The sequence below is a fragment of the Oncorhynchus keta genome, chromosome 13 (genome assembly GCF_023373465.1).
Source record: "Oncorhynchus keta strain PuntledgeMale-10-30-2019 chromosome 13, Oket_V2, whole genome shotgun sequence".
NCBI classification, from domain to species: Eukaryota; Metazoa; Chordata; class Actinopteri; order Salmoniformes; family Salmonidae; genus Oncorhynchus; species Oncorhynchus keta.
In genome coordinates, this window is record NC_068433.1 from 49348010 (window position 1) to 49370144 (window position 22135).

The 22135-nt window shown below is 45.0% G+C and overlaps 1 protein-coding gene and 1 long non-coding RNA gene across 4 annotated transcripts in view; one reads left to right on the plus strand and one right to left on the minus strand.

The window, feature by feature from the left end:
* Positions 1–22135, minus strand: part of si:dkey-97m3.1 (fatty acyl-CoA reductase 1) — a 64758-nt gene that overhangs the window by 31897 nt on the left and 10726 nt on the right. For all 3 annotated transcript variants that reach the window (XM_052460517.1, XM_052460515.1, XM_052460516.1), the window contains one exon: positions 13579–13847. In XM_052460517.1, coding sequence (XP_052316477.1) covers positions 13579–13806 — 228 coding nt within the window. In that variant the 5' untranslated portion in view covers positions 13807–13847. The remainder of the gene's footprint in view (positions 1–13578; positions 13848–22135) is intronic.
* LOC127906838 (uncharacterized) lies at positions 20726–22000 on the plus strand. Its single transcript, XR_008062970.1, has 2 exons — positions 20726–21599; positions 21630–22000. It is a non-coding gene; the product is annotated as an uncharacterized LOC127906838 (long non-coding RNA).

The window sequence follows — 22135 nt, forward strand, 5'->3', positions numbered from 1 at the left end:
AGGTCCCCTGGAGCAAAGATATGGCAGGGAAAGAGAGAGTAGCTAGAGCGAGATAAAGAGAGGGAAGGGAATAAAAGTTACAATGTGAATGACAGAAAGGGAAGGATGTAGAGTGTTTTGTGTGTGCTGTTGTCCCTAGGGAGGCTTGTATACAGCAGCATGATGAGATTGTATTGCTCATGCATGGTGGGCTGTGGTTGGATGTGATGGGGAGTGGAAGGGAGCTGACTGGGTATCTCTTTGCCAGGTGAGCCACAACTTCACAGGTGTGAAATAGAATCATGACATAGAAGACTGGCTGCAGCTCTGGAGTGATGCAGACTGGGCATCTGTCCTGATTCATGTACAGGGTCCCTAGTGGCTGAAGCAATCACATGTACAGCTCAGGATTGGCACATAAATGCACACGGGGTAAGACACACAAATGAACATAGACACATGTAAGTACGCACACGCACACCCACCCACCCACACACACAGCCATGTAGGCCAAATAGGCTGTCTCTGCAGGTAGCCGGCTGGTAAGTGCTCAGATTAAACGCAGTACACACCAAAGATATCCCTGGCTTCTTCCCCCACTCCTGGTCGAACAGCTGTTAGTGTTTCAGCCAGGCTGGGTGGATAGATGCTGGGTAATTGGGTCTGCTTTGTGGTTGGCCCCCTCTCAGCTGATCACAAAGCCGGAAATCTACAGTAGCTCGAAGTCCCGATAAGTCTACAGTACAAAGGTAGAGCACTATAATATAGGGAATGGAGCTGTTTAAAGACATATCATGGCTTTAAGCCATTTCTATGTGTCTCAGTTTATTATCTCTGTTTAGTCTTCATATTCTCTGTGGTTGACTCTTGAGGGGAAACATTGGAGTGGACTTCCAGGAACGATTCCCCTGGGAGAGAGCGCCAGCTCTCTTGGACGTCATCCAGTTCCCGTACATACCACGGCTCCTCAAAGACCCGGGGGATTCTTCAGCGGTGCAGACCAGGGCATAGGTCACAAAAGCAAACAGAGGCGGAAGACAGAGCATTGCTGATCATCCAGTCCCAGCTGGAGGCTATCTAACGCTGTGCTCAACTCAATACGAGAGGATCAATACCAACAGGACAGTACAGTTTACTTTACGGTGACAAACTGCAATATTAGAATATGCGCTCGGCAGTCGGCATACCGATGGCATGACATTCCACTTCTGAGACAGTGACCTCATGGCGAGCCATGGCAAATTCCATTATCCCTCTAGAACAAACTAAATGGAACTCAGGACTACTTTGTAATGAGTGATACAAATCCATGTGGTCACTGGAAACCACCGACAGGGACAGGCCTAACTCCATGCTTTTATGATCAAGCAAACGTAATGCTCACGTTAACTGCTACTTCTCCTCAGTGGTCGTACTGTTGTAACCCCTAGGGGTTAGGGAAGATGACAGAGGGCTGTGGCCCCTCTGAGGAGCGTTACTTGTGGCCCCCGGCGGCCGGCCCTGGTCCAGAGGAGTGTTCGGCCGAGCAGAATCCCGGAACTCGGGTCGGAGCGCTATTGTCGTCAATCCATCGATTACAGAGGAAACCAAGCTGACAGCACCCCCACGCTCCAACGAGCACCGAGACACACACTGCATCATGGCAAGAAAAACACACACACTTCAACAAAAAAATACCAGAGGTGCTTCCACACAAATGGAATGTTTCCATGTAACAGAATCAGCATTCTACTGGCATCCAAACCATCCTCCTTCACCTGAGTCACTTATTCCTTAAAGGAAACCTTCTGGTGGTTTGATTCAGTCTGGTGACGATGTGTGTTTCAATCAGTTTCCATTCACAGTTTATCAAAGGGAGGAACACGGTGAGGCTGGGTAATCTTGATGAACACGATATCCTCTGTGTTATAGAGAACAGGCTCTTATCCTGACATCAAAACCTGGAGCTTCTCAGAACCTCTGACTCCTTTAGAGGAAATGAAAATGGAGCTCTCTCATCCCAGGCTAGATCAATAGCATGCACGTAGGCATGCAAACACCCGCGCGCACACACACACACACACACACCTGCACACACAGACACACACGCATACCAAGGGCTAAGTCATTACACATGAACAAGTCAACGCTGACCCCCAAGCATTCCATACTTTCATATTTCACAGCGACAGTTTCTCTTTTCCTCTCGCTGTTTAAGCTCCATCCGTCAACCACAAGTCCAAGACTGGAGAGCAGTAGGTGACCAATGGCTGTGCAGGTCTGAAGAGATGACCTCAGGGCTCTGTCTACTGCCTCCTCCAGGTCATTCATGTAGGGCGTCTGTTAGAGTTGGAGACGTTGTGATTTGGTGTGCACCAAGGCACCGTTCTAGCATCGCTACTTTTTGACCTCAACATGCGGTCACACAAAAAGGTCATCAATCATGTAGAAAGACCATCACATTGGATCAGCGAAATGCCTTGTCTAATACACAAACAACTATCTAGATGTGGAAAGGGCAAGGTGTTTGGCAGACTCTTTATCCCTATGGGGACACCAGTGTGGGTTGCTGTGGTCCCCATTAGGGCCACCACTGAGCATGTGCTAAATGCATGTCTTCCCGACCCTGATGGGTCTCCTGGCACTGTTCAATGTACTAATTTGTTCATTTGTGGCCTAATTAGACGCAAATCTCTTTCTTTCTCTCTCTCTCAAGGGAGTCGTGGGTGTGTGGAGTGCCTGCCGCTAGCCTCGCTGCCCCTCGTGCCACATGCCAACCAGCCCCAGATGTGTAGCTGCATGAAATGACTGGCACCGTGCCAAGCTGGCAGCCTAGGCCTCTCTGTCAAACTCCGGTCTCTGGGCGGGTCTCTGGGCGGGTCCTGTGTGTAATGGTATAACCCTGTGTGGGCGAGTGTTCTCTGAACTGTTATATCCACCATTTAAACAGCTTTACAGAGCCTTGTAATATACTTTTATGTATTGAAATGTAATTCCACGCAGTAAACACACCATACTATAGGATGCAGTCATTGGACCTAGTTCAATAACACCAGGCCAGATGGGAGCAGCAGTGCTAGCCATGGACCCGTTTTACAGTTATGCCCTGCCTGTGTTAAAGGTGATTACCCACAGTGAGAGCTGGCCTTTATCAATGCAGGGAGACAGTTACAAGGTTATAAGTAGGGCAGGAACAAGTGGAAACACCAAGCTCCCTGTTAGGGAAGAAAGCAATCAGGCCTGAATATGAGTCGCAAAAAAAGAGGAAATCGATAATGCAATGTATTCGTGGGGGACCCATGCATATCCACGAGCACACGCATACGAGCACACACACACATATTTATCCGCAGTACCCTTAATGGGCTCGGGAGTTGAGGGCCTTCCCTCCTTCACTGTGGGTGACTCTTGAAACTCTCATACTAGAGCAGGTCTGCAGTGCGTAGACTAGCCGTGTAAACACAGCCAGCCAATAAATGTTACCCTGGATGCTCCCCTGAGGTACTTGGTCCACACCAGCCGGCCCATCCATCCCAGGGGCACCCAAAATGCAAAAAAATATAGGCTGAATGCCAAGCTTGTAAACTTTGTGGATTTTACATTGCCTGGCCAACATGCCTTGCTTATATTTTTACAACTCAGTTGTTCGTCATATCATAGAAATAATTCAAATGTGTAAATGGCTGGTGCACCTTAAAGGAGCCGAGGGATTATTAAGTCATCATTGGCCAGTTTTCCTCCATGTCTAGTTTTCCCTGACCACAGAACCTGACCAGGAAAACTCCTGGTCCTAATGGGGTATGGATGTGGTAGTACAATAACCTTTAGATGACTGGCTAGGTAGTCTGTCCTGGCTGTCATTCTGATCTGGCCCTGCCCTCCCTCCGTAGAGACTAAACTCCAGGCCAATGTTCCCTCTAAGCTGCGAGCGTTCACAGTCACGCAGCTCCCCCAGAAACAAATATAGCCCACAGAGAGAAGCACTCAACAATCGCAATCGACTGGTCGATCTCCAAGCAGGGCTGTGGCGGACACAGAATTTTGTCAGCCAGTGAAATGTCAAGAAAATAACTGTCGGTCTCACAGTAATTGACCGTTCATGAACAAACACATTTAGCATCTCCTGGCTTCCACACACAGCCTACAAGACACGGATGCAGACCTGTGGAACATCGACATTTGAAAAAGTCTAATAAATGTAATATAACCTACACCTTCACAATAAATCCATTATTTACTTTAGACAGGTCTAAAGAAACATGATATGAAGAAAATGTAGTCTATTTCAGAATAACAGAATACCATACTCTGAGTTGTCCTTATGTTAGATACTGATGTGGTATGCCATATGGCTGTGGGCTACACTAGTTAATTTAGCTGACAAGATTTGCTTCGAATTTCGTGGCATTATTTTATAGAATGAAGAATACAATTGAATACAATTGCAACAGTGTGCATCCTTATCCAATTCCGAGGTGCATATTGAAGACATTGGAACTGTCCACATTTAAGATGAGTAGGCCTAACGAACAGCAAGAGCACTAGCCTATGTCAATCTACTCTCCCCATAGTACAAAAGTTGACCTATTCTATTCTGTGTGAGAAATAAATATTCCAAACAGTCTGGGACAGATGCGATAGATCCCAAATTAACACCACCACTAGCATCAACATTTTTTTTTTTTACGCAATTAGGCTGACGCAACCGATCAGAACGTTTAGCTTAAACTGTTGATAAACTATTAGGCTATTTCGTCACATTATAAGCACAGCAATACGCACACGGCAGTAGGCTACAAACGCTAATGGGAAAACAGAATTATCAAAAGTTACCACAAATATGATATGCAGGTAATGCTTTTACTATCAAGGTACATTTTATGGTGAAAATGATCTTCCCCAAAGTTGAAACTCACACGCTGCACACATGATGTATGCCAGTTCAACTCCACACCCGTTGTAAAGCAGATTAATGTGCTTCATTTTAAGAAGTTATTTGGCCACTTTAATTGTGATACAATCCTTATTAAAACATATTGGCCTATGGGTTAGGCTACATGGGGTGTGTGACTATGATTCGAAAAAGTAATTTCAAAAAGGCATTGTTTCTTATGCTGGGCATCATATACAAATGATAATATATAATTCACAAGTGACAGGCTAATATTGCACCCATCAGACCCAGCAGCGTACTTAGAGTTCCACATGTTTAATAATTATGAAACTCACCAAAAACAATACAGAAGAAAACTAAACGTGACGTCCTGGGCTGCTCACAGGCAGCTACACAACAACAAGATCCCACAAACAACAGGTGGGAAAAGGCTGCCTAAATATGATCCCCAATCAGAGACAATGATAGACAGCTGCCTCTGATTGGGAACCATACCAGGCCAACAAAGAAATAGAAAACATAGATTGCCCACCCTAGTCACACCCTGACCTAACCAAATAGAGAATTAAAAGGATCTCTAAAGGTCAGGGAGTCATTAAAACTTGTTTTTTAACCACTCCACAAATTTCTTGTTAACAAACTATAATTTTGGCAAGTCGGTTAGGACATCTACTTTGTGCATGATACAAGTAGTTTTTTCAACAATTGTTTACAGACAGATTCTTTCACTTATAATTCACTGTATCACAATTCCAGTGGGGCAGAAGTTTACATATACTAAATTGACTCTGCCTTTAAACAGCTTGGAAAATTCCAGAAAATTATGTCATGGCTTTAGAAGCTTCTGATAGGCTAATTGACATAATTTGAGTCAATTGGAGGTGTACCTGTGGATGTATTTCAAGGCCTACCTTCAAACTCAGTGCTTTGCTTAACATCATGGGCAAATCAAAATAAATCAGCCAAGACCTCAGATAAAACATTGTAGACCTCCACAAGTCTGGTTCATCCTTGGGAGCAATTTCCAAATGCCTGAAGGTACCACGTTCATTTGTACAAACAATAGTTCGCAAGTATAAACACCATGGGACCACGCAGCCATAATACCGCTCAGGAAATAGACGTGTTCTGTCTCCTAGAGATGAACGTGCTTTGGTGCGAGAAGTGCAAATCAATCCCAGAACAACAGCAAAGGACCCTGTGAAGATGCTGGAGGAAACAGGTACAAAAGTGTCTATATCCACAGTAAAACGAGTCCTTTATCAACATAACCTGAAAGGCCGCTCAGCAAAGAAGCCACTGCCCCAAAACCACCATAAAAAAAGCCAGTCTACTGTTTGCAACAGCAGATGGGGACAAAGATGGTACTTTTTGGAGAAATGTCCTCTGGTCTGATGAAACAAAATTAAAACTGTTTGGCCATAATGACCATCGTTATGTTTGGAGGAAAAAGGGGGATGCTTGCAAGCCGAAGAACACCATCCCAACCGTGAAGCACGGGGGTGGCAGCATTGTGCTGTGGGGGTGCTTTGCTGCAGGAGGGACTGGTGCACTTCACAAAATCGATGGCATCATGAGGGAGGAAAATTATGTGGATATATTGAAGCAACATCTCAAGACATCAGTCAGGAAGATAAAGCTTGGATGCAAATGGGTCTTCCAAATGGACAATGACCCCAAGTATACTTCCAAAGTTGTGGCAAAATGGCTTAAGGACAACAAAGTCAAGGTATTGGAGTGGTCATCACAAAGCCCTGACCTCAACCCTATAGAACATTTGTGGGCAGAACTGAAAAAATGTGTGTGAGCAAGGAAGCCTTCAAACCTGACTCACTTACACCAGCTCTGTCAGAAGGAATTGGCCAAAATTCAACCAATTTATTATGGGAAGCTTGTGGAAGTCTACCCGAAACATTTGACCCAAGTTAAATCAAATCAAATGTATTTATATAGCCCTTGGTACATAAGCTGATATCTCAAAGTGCTGTACAGAAACCTGGCCTAAAATCCCAAACAGCAAGCAATGCAGGTGTAGAAGCACCTGCAAGTGTAGAAGCACAAACCATTTAAAGGCAATGCTACCAAATACTAATTGAGTGTTTGTAATTTTCTGACCCACTGGGAATGTGATGAAAGAAATACTATTTGAAATAAATAATTCTCTGTACTACTATTTTGACATTTCACATTCTTAAAATAAAGTGGTGATCCTAACTGACCTAAGACAGGGAATTTTTACTAGGATTAAATGTCAGGAATTGTGGAAAAACTGAGTTTAAATGTATTTGGCTAATGTGTATGTAAACTTCCGACTTCAACTGTATACTAAATAATATATGTGTGAAATTTGTTTTGATTTAGAATGGACCATTATCATGCAAACAGTGGTAGGGGAAAAATACATGCCATCACTGCACTTAAATAGCGAATGGAGGACGCTTTTCCTGTGGTTCATTTTCATGCCAGTGAGGTAGGCTATACTCCTGTTGTAAAGATAAGTAATGTGCTTAATATTTGCTTAATATTAGGAATGTTGAGAAATAAATCAAGTAGGCCTAGCCTATAAAAAGCTGAATGGTGCCTCCCCTTTATAATAGAAGCCATCACTCTGTTTTCTCATACAATTGCATAGCCTATATAAATGTTGCACTACATGAGCTCATGGGCTCTTATGAAGTGTTTGATTCGTTTTGTAAATACATTTGCATTGATGTCAGAGTGATTAGAGGGACAATAGAGTGCTGAGTACCAGGCAGTTAGCGAGTTTGGTAGGCTACTAATGACCATCAGCAGCATCAGAGCTTGGAGATCCTTATTACTGTGACTAAACGATCACATGGAATTTGACTTCCTTCATGACTCGTGATGGTCACTGCAACATCAATGTTGTATTTTGAGACAGGCTTGAATAAGCCAAGTAGCCAATAGGCAGAGGGTAGCATCATTTGTCTGATTCTCTGTAATAATGGATGGGAAAAAGAATGCATTTTATTTTGTAAAAAGGTTTCTTGCATCAAACAACACCAACATTTTCAGTCAACTTGTCTGAAGGACAAGTGGATAAACAGTTAAAACATTTTTTTTTTTTAAACTCGGCAAGTCAGTTAAGAACAAATTCTTATTTAATTCAGATCACTGGGCCAACTGTTCCCCACCCTATTGGACTCCCAATCACAGCCGGATATGATGCAGCCTGGATTCAAACCAGGTACTGGAGTGACACCTCTTGTACTGAGTTGCAGTGTCTTAGACCATTGCGCCACTCGGGAGACCAGTTTAATATCAACACCTGCACGTTTTTATCAAACGTTTAATGGAATGTAGGCCTACACTGAACACCACACATTGGCTGCTACTGTAGGGTGAATGATAGAACAGCTATATCCATGTTAAAAAGTTATTGGACGGCCTCCCGGGTGGCGCAGTGGTCTAAGGCACTGCATCGCAGTGCTAGCTGTGCCACCAGAGACTCTGGGTTTGAGCCCAGACTCTGACGCAGCCGGCCGCGCCCGGGAAGTACATGGTGCGACGCACAATTGGCCCAGCGTGTTCCGGATTAGGGAGGGTTTGGCCGGTAGGGATATCCTTGTCTTATCGTGCACTAGCAACTCCTGTGGCGGGCCGGGCACAGTGCACGCTGACCAGGCCGCTAGGTGTACAGTGTTTCCTCCGACACATTGGTGCGGCTGGCTTCCTGGTTGGATGCACGCTGTGTTAAGAAGCAGTGCGGCTTGGTTGGGTTGTGTTTCGGAGGAAGCATGGCTCTTGACCTTCGTCTCTCCCGAGCCGTACGGGAGTTGTAGCGATGAGACAAGACAGTAACTACTAATAATTGGATACCATGAAATTGGGGAGAAAAAGGGGGTAAAAAAATTATGGGATGCTTTTTCTCCATTGTTTTTGAAGGTAGGCCACTCTGGTAGGCCTGCATTATGATCAAATTGCCACAGTAGCCTACTTGGCTAGTAGCCTATTTAAAGTGGGTACAGCCTCAGTGTTCACAGTAAATACGTGCTGGAAGTTGCACAGAATGTTCACAACATTCAAGTTTGCTCTCAGCAGAACTGAAATTTGCTCAGTGCCAAAAACAATTAGACGGAACGTAGCTCCAGGCATGTCCCAACAGACAGAGATTAAAACAGGAAAAGCACATAGCCCACACTACAACAACAGGCTTTTCCTAAGAAATATACATCCAACTGGCTGTGGTCATATATATATATATATATATATATAGAGAGAGAGAGAGAGAAATCCAATTTTGATAAACTCCCATATCTACTGGGTGAACAGTGTGCCATCACAGCAGCAAGATTTGTGACCTGTTGCCACGAGACAAGGGCAGCCAGTGAAGAACAAACACCATTGTAAATACAACCTGTATTTATGCTTATCTATTTTCCAATGTTAACACATGTTTCCCATGCCAAATGCATGCTTTTCAACCGATCGCTGCCTGCACCCGCATGCCCGACTAGCATCACCACCCTGGATGGTTCCAACCTTGAATATGTGGACATCTATAAGTACCTAGGTGTCTGGCTAGACTGCAAACTCTCCTTCCAGACTCACATCAAACATCTCCAATCAAAAATCAAATCCAGAGTCGGCTTTCTATTCCGCAACAAAGCCTCCTTCACCCACGCTGCCAAGCTTACCCTAGTAAAACTGACTATCCTACCGATCCTCGACTTCGGCGATGTCATCTACAAATGGCTTCCAACACTCTACTCAGCAAACTGGATGCAGTCTATCACAGTGCCATCCGTTTTGTCACTAAAGCACCTTATACCACCCACCACTGCGACTTGTATGCTCTAGTCGGCTGGCCCTCACTACATATTCGTCGCCAGACCCACTGGCTCCAGGTCATCTACAAGTCCATGCTAGGTAAAGCTCCGCCTTATCTCAGTTCACTGGTCACGATGGCAACACCCATCCGTAGCACGCGCCCAGCAGGTGTATCTCACTGATCATCCCTAAAGCCAACACCTCATTTGGCCGCCTTTCGTTCCAGTACTCTGCTGCCTGTGACTGGAACGAATTGCAAAATCGCTGAAGTTGGAGACTTTTATCTCCCTCACCAACTTCAAACATCAGCTATCCGAGCAGCTAACCGATCGCTGCAGCTGTACATAGTCTATTGGTAAATAGCTCACCCTTTTCACCTACCTCATTCCCATACTGTTTTTATACTGTTTTTATTTATTTACTTTTCTGCTCTTTTGCACACCAATATCTCTACCTGTACATGCCCATCTGATCATTTATCACTCCAGTGTTAATCTGCAAAATTGTATTATTCGCCTACCTCCTCATGCCTTTTGCACACATTGTATATAGACTGCCCATTTTTTTCTACTGTGTTATTGACTTGCTAATTGTTTACTCCATGTGTAACTCTGTGTTGTCTGTTCACACTGCTATGCTTTATCTTGGCCAGGTCGCAGTTGCAAATGAGAACTTGTTCTCAACTAGCCTACCTGGTTAAATAAAGGTGAAATAAAATAAAAATAAATAAATAAAATGCCAATAAAGCCCCTTGATTTGAATTGAATTGAGAGAGTGAGAGAAAGAGAGAGACAGAAAGAGAGCGACAGAGAGAGTCAGAAAGAGAGCGACAGAGAGAGACAGAAAGACAGAGATAAAGAGAGAGGCAGAAAGAGAAAGACAGAGATAAAGAGAGAGAAAGACAGAGAGAGACAGAGATAAAGAGAGAGCGAGAGAGAGCGCGAGAGAGAGAGAGCGAGAGAGAGAGAGAGCAGAGAGAGAGAGCGAGAGAGAGAAGAGAGCGACAGAGAGAGACAGAAAGACAGAGATAAAGAGAGAGGCAGAAAGAGAAAGACAGAGATAAAGAGAGAGAAAGACAAAGAGAGTCAGAGACAGGGATATGCTATACAGCTATAGGTGGAGTGTGATAGCCACCCTGCCCTAAACGTGTGTGTGACACCGTGATCAGGGTCGGTCAGGGAGACAAAATGAAAGGCAAAATGTAATTTCTCTCTCACTCTCTCACACACACACACACACACAGGAATGGGGACGTGGATACCTAGTCAGTTGCACAACTGAATGCATTCAACCGAAATGTGTCTTCTGCATTTAACCCAACCCCTCTGAATCAGAGAGGTACGGGGGGCTGATTTAATCCACGTCATCAGCGCACAAGAACAGTTCTTGTGTGGCGTAACTGCCTTACTCAAGGGCAGAAGACACAGTATATCACCACACCCTTGCTTCCCTGCTGCTCCGTCAGTCACACAATGTACCCTTCATTCAGAGTAAGACGAGGAGGACAAAGAGAGAGATGACTGTTCTTTACCAAAACAAGAACAACACAACAGTTGTTCAGTAGAGGCCTGGTTCAACACCCTCCATGCCCTCCTCCTCCCCTCTGATAACTGAGTACAAGTTTGAACAAATATGGAGAACCAACAATCGGTTACATTTCCACATCCACTAGACCGTTTGATAAGAGAGGTGTGGTAATAGCGGAGGTATGGTGTTAAACAGGAGAACAGAAGGTGGGCAGTGGGGGACAGTTCTGGGATGCAGTACACCAGGGCAGTTGTTCAGTTCTGGCCCTCCTTTGGTGAGATCCAGATGATAAGGTACACAAACACACAAACAAACACACACACACACACACACACACACACACACACACACACACACACACACACACACACACACACACACACACACACACACACACACACACACACACACACACACAATCCCTCCATGGTTTACATGGAGCCATTTAGGTTCCACCAACCACATCCCACCAAACTAAAAACCACTCCTCTTCCACTGACCAATTCTCAATACAGAACATATTGGCCAGGTCATCACCCACTCAGACCCAAGCCCAGTCAGCAGAATTCCAGCAGATTCCCATTCTTGCCCCTCTAGCATTCCAGCATCCCCACCTCTCCCACACAGATCTGCACTCTGACAAGAACACGCTGGGCTAAAGCTCTGTTTCAGCTCTAAATAAGGTTATTCTATGTCTAGAATATAAGAGAATAGCAGCCTATTAGTGGGAGAAGGCATGCAAAAAAGCCTCAACTATAAGGCACCCTTACCCCTTATGCATATCTATCACACGTTACATTACATCCAATGCCCTGCAATTCACAGAACTCAACTAACCAGACAACAGCTAATTTATAGGCCTGTTCTTTAATGGTCAAGGCATATCAGGAGAGAGTCAAATCAATCAGATGTCTATCTGGATGTCCTTTTCCAGGTCACAGCACCTCTGCCTTAACGAAGCCCACAGAGACGCTCGGTTTGGCTGTTACCTAGCAACAAGTGTTCTGAGTGACATTCGATGTCCATAAGGCCATACAGCATGAAAGGCGGCTGGAACGGGCCGAGAGCATTCATCCTATAGAATCCTCGTTTGTAAAGAAAAACCTCTAAGACGGATAAAACAGACCGTAAACACGGCACCCAGAATCTCAAGTGAACTCTGTTGTTATGACTGTCACGAGAGACGATGCAGACTGCAACAGTGACATGAATAACAATCGGAGGGAAATACTTTATACAGACGTAGTTAAGCACATTCCTTTGCATGGTCTGGTTTGATTAGGCTAGATATGGCAGCCAGTCTGTTTCTTTATCCTCTCCTCCCTCACTGTCTTGTTTGGCCGGCTGGTGTTGTCAACTGCACAAACAGACTACTGTGTTTGATGAACACCAAGTTGTTATCCTATCTCTGGTGTGTGAAGACACATTCTTGGCGTTTGAATTCAGCAGCAGGTAGACACATCTCTCTCTCTCTCTCTCTCTCTCTCTCTCTCTCTCTCTCTCTCTCTCTCTCTCTCTCTCTCTCTCTCTCTCTCTCTCTCTCTGGCTCTCTCTGGCTCTCTCTGGCTCTCTGGCTCTCTCTCTGGCTCTCTCTCTGGCTCTCTCTCTCTCTCTCTCTCTGGGCTCTCTCTCTCTCTCTCTCTCTCTCTCTCTCTCTCTCTCTCTCTCTCTCTCTCTCTCTCTGAATTCAGCAGCAGGTCTCTCTATCTCTCTCTCTCTCTCTCTCTCTCTCTCTCTCTCTCTCTCTCTCTCTCTCTCTCTCTCTCTCTCTCTCTCTCTCAACCATTAACTGGTGCCTCCATTGTAGACAGAGAGTTAATTAAGACACAATTAACTGGTGCCTCCATTGTTTGCAGTTAATTATCTGTGTGTGTGTGTTTTCAGTTAGAGCAGTAGCAGCAGATAGTAAAACAGAGGCCCGATGCTTCAGTGTGCATTTGTGAACACGTCAATACTCTCCCAGTCTCAATCTATCAGAGCTCATTAAGCCCAACAGTCTTTTCCCATCCCTCTCTCCTTCCCTCTTTCTTTCTCTTCCTTTCTCTCTTGCCCCTTTATCTCTCTGTAGGTGAGTAGGCTCGTATGGTTTGGATGAGCTTAGTCCATTGGAACTTCACTGGCAACAGCCATACAACCATTTTATATACTATTCATTGGGACATTTCTCTCACAACATCAAGCAATGTTTCAATAAACACAAAGCTGCATGAAAACAAAACACTGAAGCCAATCAACCTGCATGTGGCACAAAGCCAACAGGAAACAGATTCATTATACAGTTTTCCTTCACTTCAGATCTGTGCAGATCAATAGGATGACATCATGAGAAGGAACTTCTTTAGACTAGATTCACCCCCTGGTATAGTGTACTACAGCCTAGTGTACTACAGCCTAGTAGTGCCCCTCACCTTGCACTTCATCATGTCGCTGACCCGTTCCTGCATGGACTGTCCAGCCTTGGGTCTGACCAGGATGTAGAGGGTTCGGACCTCTGGACAGGACCGCAGCAGTTTCTCCACCAGCACCTTGCCCATGAAGCCCGTGGCGCCAGTGATCAGCACATTCTTGCCTGCGTAGTAGTCAGCGATAGATGCCATGCTGGCGTCTGCCCCTGCCTCTTCTTCTGTCTTTCCCATCTGTGTAGCTCGTCCCAGTCCCAGCCTTCACAAGGCAGCTCCTAGAGAGATAGATAAAGGGGTGGATGGAGAGAGAATGAGAGAGAGAGAGAGAGAGAGAGATAGAGAGAGAGAGAGAGAGAGAGAGAGAGAGAAGAAACGATAGGAGACAATTAGCTGAGGCTGAGAGAAAATTAGAACCACACTACACTCTGTTCAGACTCAGAATCTCTTTACATGAGCAAACACTCATTACTCTTGACATAACCTACACTATGTATTGTGTATGTATTAATGCTTAGTATTAGGTGACAGACCTGTAGAGAGAAGTAAAGCTGGGACTCACTGGGTGCTGGGAGTAACTTTGTCATGGTAAGTGGGGAGGACAGGAAGGTCACAGACATGCACAAGCGTGTCTGTGATGTTATTGCGGATGTAGTGAAAGTGTCACACCCTGATCTGTTTTACCTGTCTTTGTGCTCGTCTCCAACCCCCTCCAGATGTCACCCATCTTCTCCATTATCCCCAGTGTATTTATACCTGTGTTCTATGTTTGTCTGTTACCAGTTTGTTTTGTTCGTCAAGCCTATCAGCGTTTTTCCCCTTGCACCTGTCTTTTTCTAGAAATGCTTGTGTTCCTAGCACCAACAGTGCAGTAGTATATAAGAAAACACAAATCAAAAAGTAAAATAATGGAATTAATAAATAAATAAATATGAATGCAAAAAAAAATGTTTTGGGCTAATAATGTAAGAAATAACACCAAAAAAACAAAATACTGCAAAGTTGCTTAGGAGCTAGAAGCAGAGCTGCCATGTCTATCAGCGATCATGAATATTCATAAGGCAATCAATCACAGCCTATAGCTGTAGTAAAGGTAATGCATCATTATTACCCCATTCAGAAGAGTGTCAGCCAGCTTTGGTTATAAGATAGTTTCCAAGCCAGTACAAAGAGCATCATTAACCCCTTCCTTCTCAGGGCAGTCATCCAGAGAGCCAACTACATATCGAGGTCAGCAATAGAGCTCGCCAGCTTGTAGTCACAAAAAAACTGAAATGACTTAGCATTTTCTACCTCTAGCTTGTTCAGCCATTCCTATGGAGGAAATGAAAAGGGATAGAATGGGGTTTTGGGATAAACGCAGAAAACAAGGTCTGGGGTTGAAATAGGTTTAGGAGATTCAGTCATTTTAGCAGATGCTCTTATCCAGAGGGACTTACAGTAGTCACTGCATACATTTTCATACTGATCCCCCACGGGAATCCAACCTACAACCCTGGCGCTGCAAGTGCCCTGCTCTACCAAGTGAGCCACACATTTTGTTCTATGAGATAACATCAGTCAGTCAACATGACCTTTATGAATTATGAAAACTTCATGTGCTTTGGGACTGTTTTTATTCCATAAATTCTTCAGAATTCACAAAAAGTGACATTAGCTGATGATGATGATCTCCTAGAAAAAAATGTATAAGATCTCTTAAGCCTGTGTTTACCACAGAACTTATTTTGGGAGTTTATCCAAAACCCCTACAAAACCTCCATTAATTTCCCCACAGGCTTTGGCCATCGAGCCATGGTGGAATTAGTGTCCGTTAGTGCCTACAAAAAGACACCATTACTATTGCTCTCAATGCCCGCACTCCTACTGTATCTTAACACCTTAACCAGCATGAGATGTGAGGTGAACAACATCGCAGCACGATCCGTGACTGCTGCAGGCTAGGGTGGGGTGTGTGTGTACACGGGTGGCTTGGTCTGTTAGAGCAGCACCCTCATGGTGTGTTTGAGGAGTATCATCTCACATTCTTATGCCAAGCATAGCAACACAGTTACACATGGAATAAACAAACATACAATCAATAATACAGTAGAAAAATCTATATACAGCATCTGCAAATGAGGTAGGATAAGAGAGGTAAGGCAATAAATAGGCCATGGTGGTGAAGTAATTACAATATAGCAATTAAACACTGGAATGGTAGGGTGTGCAGAAGATGAATGTGCAAGTAGAGATACTGGGGTGCAAAGGAGCAAGATAAATAAATAAATACTATATGGGGATGAGGTAGATTGGATGGGCTATTTACAGATGAGCTATGTACAGGTGCAGTGATCTGTGAGCTGCTCTGACAGCTGGTGCTTAAAGCTAGTGAGGGAGGTAAGAGTCCCCAGCTTCAGAGATTTTTGCAGTTCGTTCCAGACATTGGCAGCAGAGAACTGGAAGGTGGTGGCCAAAGAAAGTATTGGCTTTGGGGGTGACCAGTGACATATACCTGCTGGAGCGTGTGCTACGGGTGGGTGCTGCTATGGTGACCAATGACAGTATACCTAGCTTCACGTTGAAATGATGGTGTCCTTTGGGTTTATGTAGGCTACATTGACATCTGATTTGTCCAACCTCACATCAAATGTACTTTCAAATACAGCCAGCGTTAGAAAAGTTAGAGGAGTTACTTTCAACTATTCAATGTGATTCCATTCAACATATCACACGTCTCTCCAAAGCGGATGACAACCCTGGCCTAAGTTAACCAGCCTGCAAAACTGGTGTCCTATCACTGTTATAAACGATGCCCATCAAATACTGGCACAAAGATTGGTCAGTGCTTAGTGGGGCCAGCCACAATAAGTGTTCAAGCTAGAAAAGCCATGTGCGGGTTCTCTGTATCCTTCTCCATCTTCTCTCCTGGTCTCTGGGCCACAGGTTCCCAACAGTGTTAGCTGAAGGACTGGAACTACATCCCCCAAAGAAACAACTAAGATAACAGAGAAAATAGAGAAAAACCTACCTCCCTCCCTCAAACACACATCTCTGACCCTAACCTCTCTCTCCCACAGTGTGACTCTTTAAACGCCCCTACAAAAGGGGGTCACGGTCAAGGTCCCTCCATTGATATCATGTCATTCCGGCTCTATGCTCCAGTATATCGCAGAGATTCTTGGGAGACTAAAGGACCAGGGGGGAGGAGCTGGAGGTCACTATGGATTAGCTCCTCACATGGATATACACACACACACCAGTGGTCCAGCCAGGGCATTCCATCCAGGTCACAGCCTGCAGCCGCTCGCTCCTCTTCTCCCCATCAAGAAGTAGATTGGAGTGGGAGAGTGAAGGAGCTGATAGGAATAGCCTCACTAACACTCACACAGTATGGAACTATGGTTATCTATGATCTGTAGACCACTATACTCTCTGTGACTGCTTACAGTAGTTTGGGTCTATAGGGAGAGACTGGCTCTCCTGCCTTCACTAAACATCAGCTATGGTATGTCCTTCACCAAGGGGATGGACACTGACACCTGCTGCAGTAGAGTCCCAGTCTTAACACATGGGGCTGGGGGCAGAGGGGAGCTGTCAATCACAGACATGCAGCTTGGAGCGAGGGAAGGTGAGGTTGATCCTGGCTCAGGATAAATCCCCAAACCATTTATCTGGTCGATAATGTGTATGATCGAGACTTAGAGGACTCTTAGAGGCTCTGGAGATGTCAATCTGTATTAACTTGATCCAAACTGCTCTGTCACTAAATGACAATATCATCACATTCCCTGCTTTGTAACCCTAAAGAATAAGTCAACTACTTGTTTGCTGATAAGTGCAGAGTCTTCTTGACAAAGAACCATGTAGCCTCAGAAAGTCATTTAAAGACAGTTCCATAATGATGTTGAGAGACTTTTCTGCTACCAAAGTTACAACACAAATCCTCCTCCACTGCAGTATTTTCTCATTAGGCATCCAGCTACTGCCGTTTCCTTTGAACGAGTGCTTTTCTGTGCTTTTCCTTGGCAGCTCCTCTCACCAGGAGGTCTGTGCCTGTTTTAAGGAAGACAGCTGTTGGAGTCACGGCGTTCCTCAGCGGTACTCTGCCACCGAGGGCCTTACAGCCTTTAAGCACATCAATCTACCATTGGTCGGTCAGTACTAAGAACGGGCAGTGCCCAACATCACAAAAGAGAAGTCAGCAGCCTTTTTCACAAAACAGCCACTCTGCCCTGAGAACCCGGGCCTTGGAGGCTGCTCAACCAAAGAGCACCACCCACAACAGTAAAAACAGCCACTCTCCCCTGAGAACCCGGGCCTTGGAGGCTGCTCAACCAAAGAGCACCACCCACAACAGTAAAAACAGCCACTCTCCCCTGAGAACCCGGGCCTTGGAGGCTGCTCAACCAAAGAGCACCACCCACAACAGTAAAAACAGCCACTCTCCCCTGAGAACCCGGGCCTTGGAGGCTGCTCAACCAAAGAGCACCACCCACAACAGTAAAAACAGCCACTCTCCCCTGAGAACCCGGGCCTTGGAGGCTGCTCAACCAAAGAGCACCACCCACAACAGTAAAAACAGCCACTCTCACCTGAGAACCCGGGCCTTGGAGGCTGCTCAACCAAAGAGCACCACCCACAACAGTAAACACATCTGTGCCAACCACCTGGGTTTCAGGGAGCAGCGGGCACCGGCTGCCAACAGCCCTATCTCATCCAACAACCTGGCATTGTGCACTCCCTGGAACCCGTGAAGCCGTGCCCTACTTAGGAGCCCAACTATTCCACAGCCACAGACTGTCAGTCTGCCTGTCTATCGTTGGCTAATGGGTCAAACACAGAGCTCTGTTTAGAGATTAAGATGGATGACATTGATGATGAACGAGGATTACTGTTTTCATGAGGCACAACGTTTACTGGGAAGGATGAGTAGGGTACAGCCTTGTGAATGAGGGCTGGCATTTACAATGCTGCTTTCCTTCGTTTTGCAGGCCTACTGGTTTGGCCAAAAGAGGAAATGAGTTATTCCTTTCTCTGTGTTGCAATACGGTGCTCTTTGGCCTGAAGGGGTGGATGATGGAGAAATATACTGGTCATTAGATTAAAGCAGTGATTAACGTTTCAACAAATTACACCTTAAAGAAAAAAAAGATGGATGAACAGGGAATAGAAGGTACATGAGAACGCTAACAAGCAAACTAAGAAGCACAATAATTGGTTTTCAGCCCAGGACCCACATCAATTTCAAGATGGTGGAAATTCAGTGGACCGCCAACAGGTTAGTATGACATTCACTGACAATCCACTGCTGGTCATTCACTATTCCCAGGAGACACAAGAGTGTCAGTAAACCAGACACAACCCTCCACTGTTGCTGAAGCATCCATGTCTTGGGCCTTTCTCAATGATGCATCATCCTTACATGTAACCGCAGCCTCTACTTCCTGCTATCTAGGTCATAATAGTGTAAACAAACATCACTTTGTGGTCAAAACACAAAGCAATCCACCACAAAAGCCTTTCACCAATAAGTGACAGTCAAGGGCTCTCGTTGGAGATGGCATTATATTATTTACCCCACACAAACATTCTGTCAGGAGCTTTTCCTGCTTTGTTTTTTGTTGCCTTGCATGTGTGGGCGTTTAATTGCCAAAATAGTTTGATTTAATTGCATTAGCTGTGCAAAAATCTTTAAGCTCTTTCTTTTATAAGCCTATATGTGATTAATTTAATGTAATAATGAATTTAATTTAGTAATTTCCTTTCTAGTTCTCCCTCCACTCTATAGATACACAGTAAACCTGGGCAATGGAGACGGTTGTTATTTTATGACGTCACATTTCCAGTATGGTGCTTGGCCCATAGACTCTCACTTTGCTGTTTCCACAAGCCCACTGTCAGATTCAGGTGTCCTCTATGGAACTCATGCACTGGTCGATTGAATGTGTGTTACCTGTGATCTAAAGGATTCTGTAATTACACTACCCCTGACAGTGAGTGACAGAGGCTGGGTACATGGTGTCTATTTGCCTTTGGTCCAGACCCAGACCTGGCCTCTGCTCACTGTACTGCATCACCCTGGTCTGAGTCAGACAGGCCAGGCACAGGATATCATGGCACCTTGGCATCAGTCCAAAGCTCCTATATGGTGAGTGACAGCTACCACAGCTTCCTTGCTCATTAGCCAATAAGATCCAGGATATCTGTGTCCATTTTAAAGACAACCTGCCTAACGTGTGGGTATAACGTTTAGGGTTTAATCATGTTAAAATATTGAATATGACAGTAATAATATATCATACATAGAGTAAAATACAAGCCTATATGTTCACGTATTTTAGTAATGGACACATCCACTCAATCGCATGACATTTTGAAAGCCACACAGACCAAAATGATGTGATCCCATGAAAATACACACATGCACTGGTAGTCCTGTCCACACACGCACTGGTAGTCCTGTCCACACACGCACTGGTAGTCCTGTCCACACACGCACTGGTAGTCCTGTCCACACACGCACTGGTAGTCCTGTCCACACACGCACTGGTAGTCCTGTCCACACACGCACTGGTAGTCCTGTCCACACACTCACTGGTAGTCCTGTCCACACACGCACTGGTAGTCCTGTCCACACACGCACTGGTAGTCCTGTCCACACACTCACTGGTAGTCCTGTCCACACACGCACTGGTAGTCCTGTCCACACACGCACTGGTAGTCCTGTCCACACACGCACTGGTAGTCCTGTCCACACACGCACTGGTAGTCCTGTCCACACACGCACTGGTAGTCCTGTCCACACACGCACTGGTAGTCCTGTCCACACACGCACTGGTAGTCCTGTCCACACACGCACTGGTAGTCCTGTCCACACACGCACTGGTAGTCCTGTCCACACACGCACTGGTAGTCCTGTCCACACACGCACTGGTAGTCCTGTCCACACACACACTCTGGTAGTCCTGTCCTCACACACACTCTGGTAGTCCTGTTCTCACACACACTCTGGTAGTCCTGTCCTCACACACACTGGTAGTAAGGGGTTAGGATAGATCAGGGATGGGCAACTCCAGTCCTTGGGGTCCAGAGAGGTTTCACACTTTTACCCCATCCCTAGAAAACACAGCTCATTAAACAAATTGCATTCTAAACTGAAAACCATGATTAGTTGATTTTTGTAGTCAGGTGTGTTAGCTGGGGCGAAACTGTGACACCAATCAGGCCCCCCGAGGACTGGATTTGCCCATCCCTGGGTTAGATTAGGGGGAAATGATATACCACACCCAGGCAGATTACAGTATTGTAAAATATTTCTTTCTTTCCATGAACTCGGCACACAAGAAGAAAATCTCCCTGGATGCCTCCAACAAACATAGACAAGATGTTCTAACATGTATCATCCACACAACCATCTGTAAAGTAGAGGTACAACCTAGAAAAGCTCACAGATATCAAGGGAGATGTAGGACTATTCTTCTTTCACAGGAGAACAATTCACAAAGGAATATTTTTTATGTCGGTTTTTATCCTTTTAATTCCAAGATTGCCAAAGACAATTTTCCATTAACCTAATGGACAATAAAGTTTTCTTTCAAATCTGACTAACTAGATTTTGGGCCGGGAGTTCTTGTTGTGTTCATTTGGTTGTTCGGGGAAAAGGGGATACAATCAGCTTTGGCCTTCTGCTGGGTACAAGGCTGGTCGGAGTGAGAAATTAAATAAATGCTGCTCTTACAGCTCCCAGCTGTCTCTAAGGTTATTCTCAGAGACACCGCTATTGCTATAAAGTCTTGTCCCACTTATCTCACACTGTGAAAATATTCCAAACACAGACAATTAAGTTGTTTGCTTCACAGTGCTCTTCCAGTAGGTGACAGACATTCCTGAGACATTCAGGTGAGAGTAAGACATTCTTGAGACATTCAGGGGAGAGTAAGACATTCTTGAGACATTCAGGGGAGAGTAAGACATTCTTGAGACATTCAGGGAGAGTAAGACATTCTTGAGACATTCAGGGGAGAGTAAGACATTCTTGAGACATGCAGGTGAGAGTAAGACATTCTTGAGACATTCAGGGGAGAGTAAGACATTCTTGAGACATTCAGGGGAGAGTAAGACATTCTTGAGACATGCAGGTGAGAGTAAGATATTCTTGAGACATTCACAAGGATGTCAAACCCTTGCGTGTGTCGTCACATGGACTGAGTGGCTCTATCATTGGAGAAGCTGTGAGCAGCGTTAGCCTATAGCATACTGGCCTATAGCCATCCTTTGGGATAACATCACTGCCGACATTTAAACAGTCTCATAACTCACACACACACACACACACACACACACACACACACACACACACACACACACACACACACACACACACACACACACACACACACACACACACACACACACACACACACACACACACACACACACACACAAACAATTGTATTGGTCTCCATTCCCTCTATTAACCCATTTAACCCAGTCTAGAGATGGAAAATCAGTACCTCTTCTCAATGATGCTTTATGATATTCTGTAAACAGAATACCCGTGTCCTTCTACCTGTTCAGAAAATGT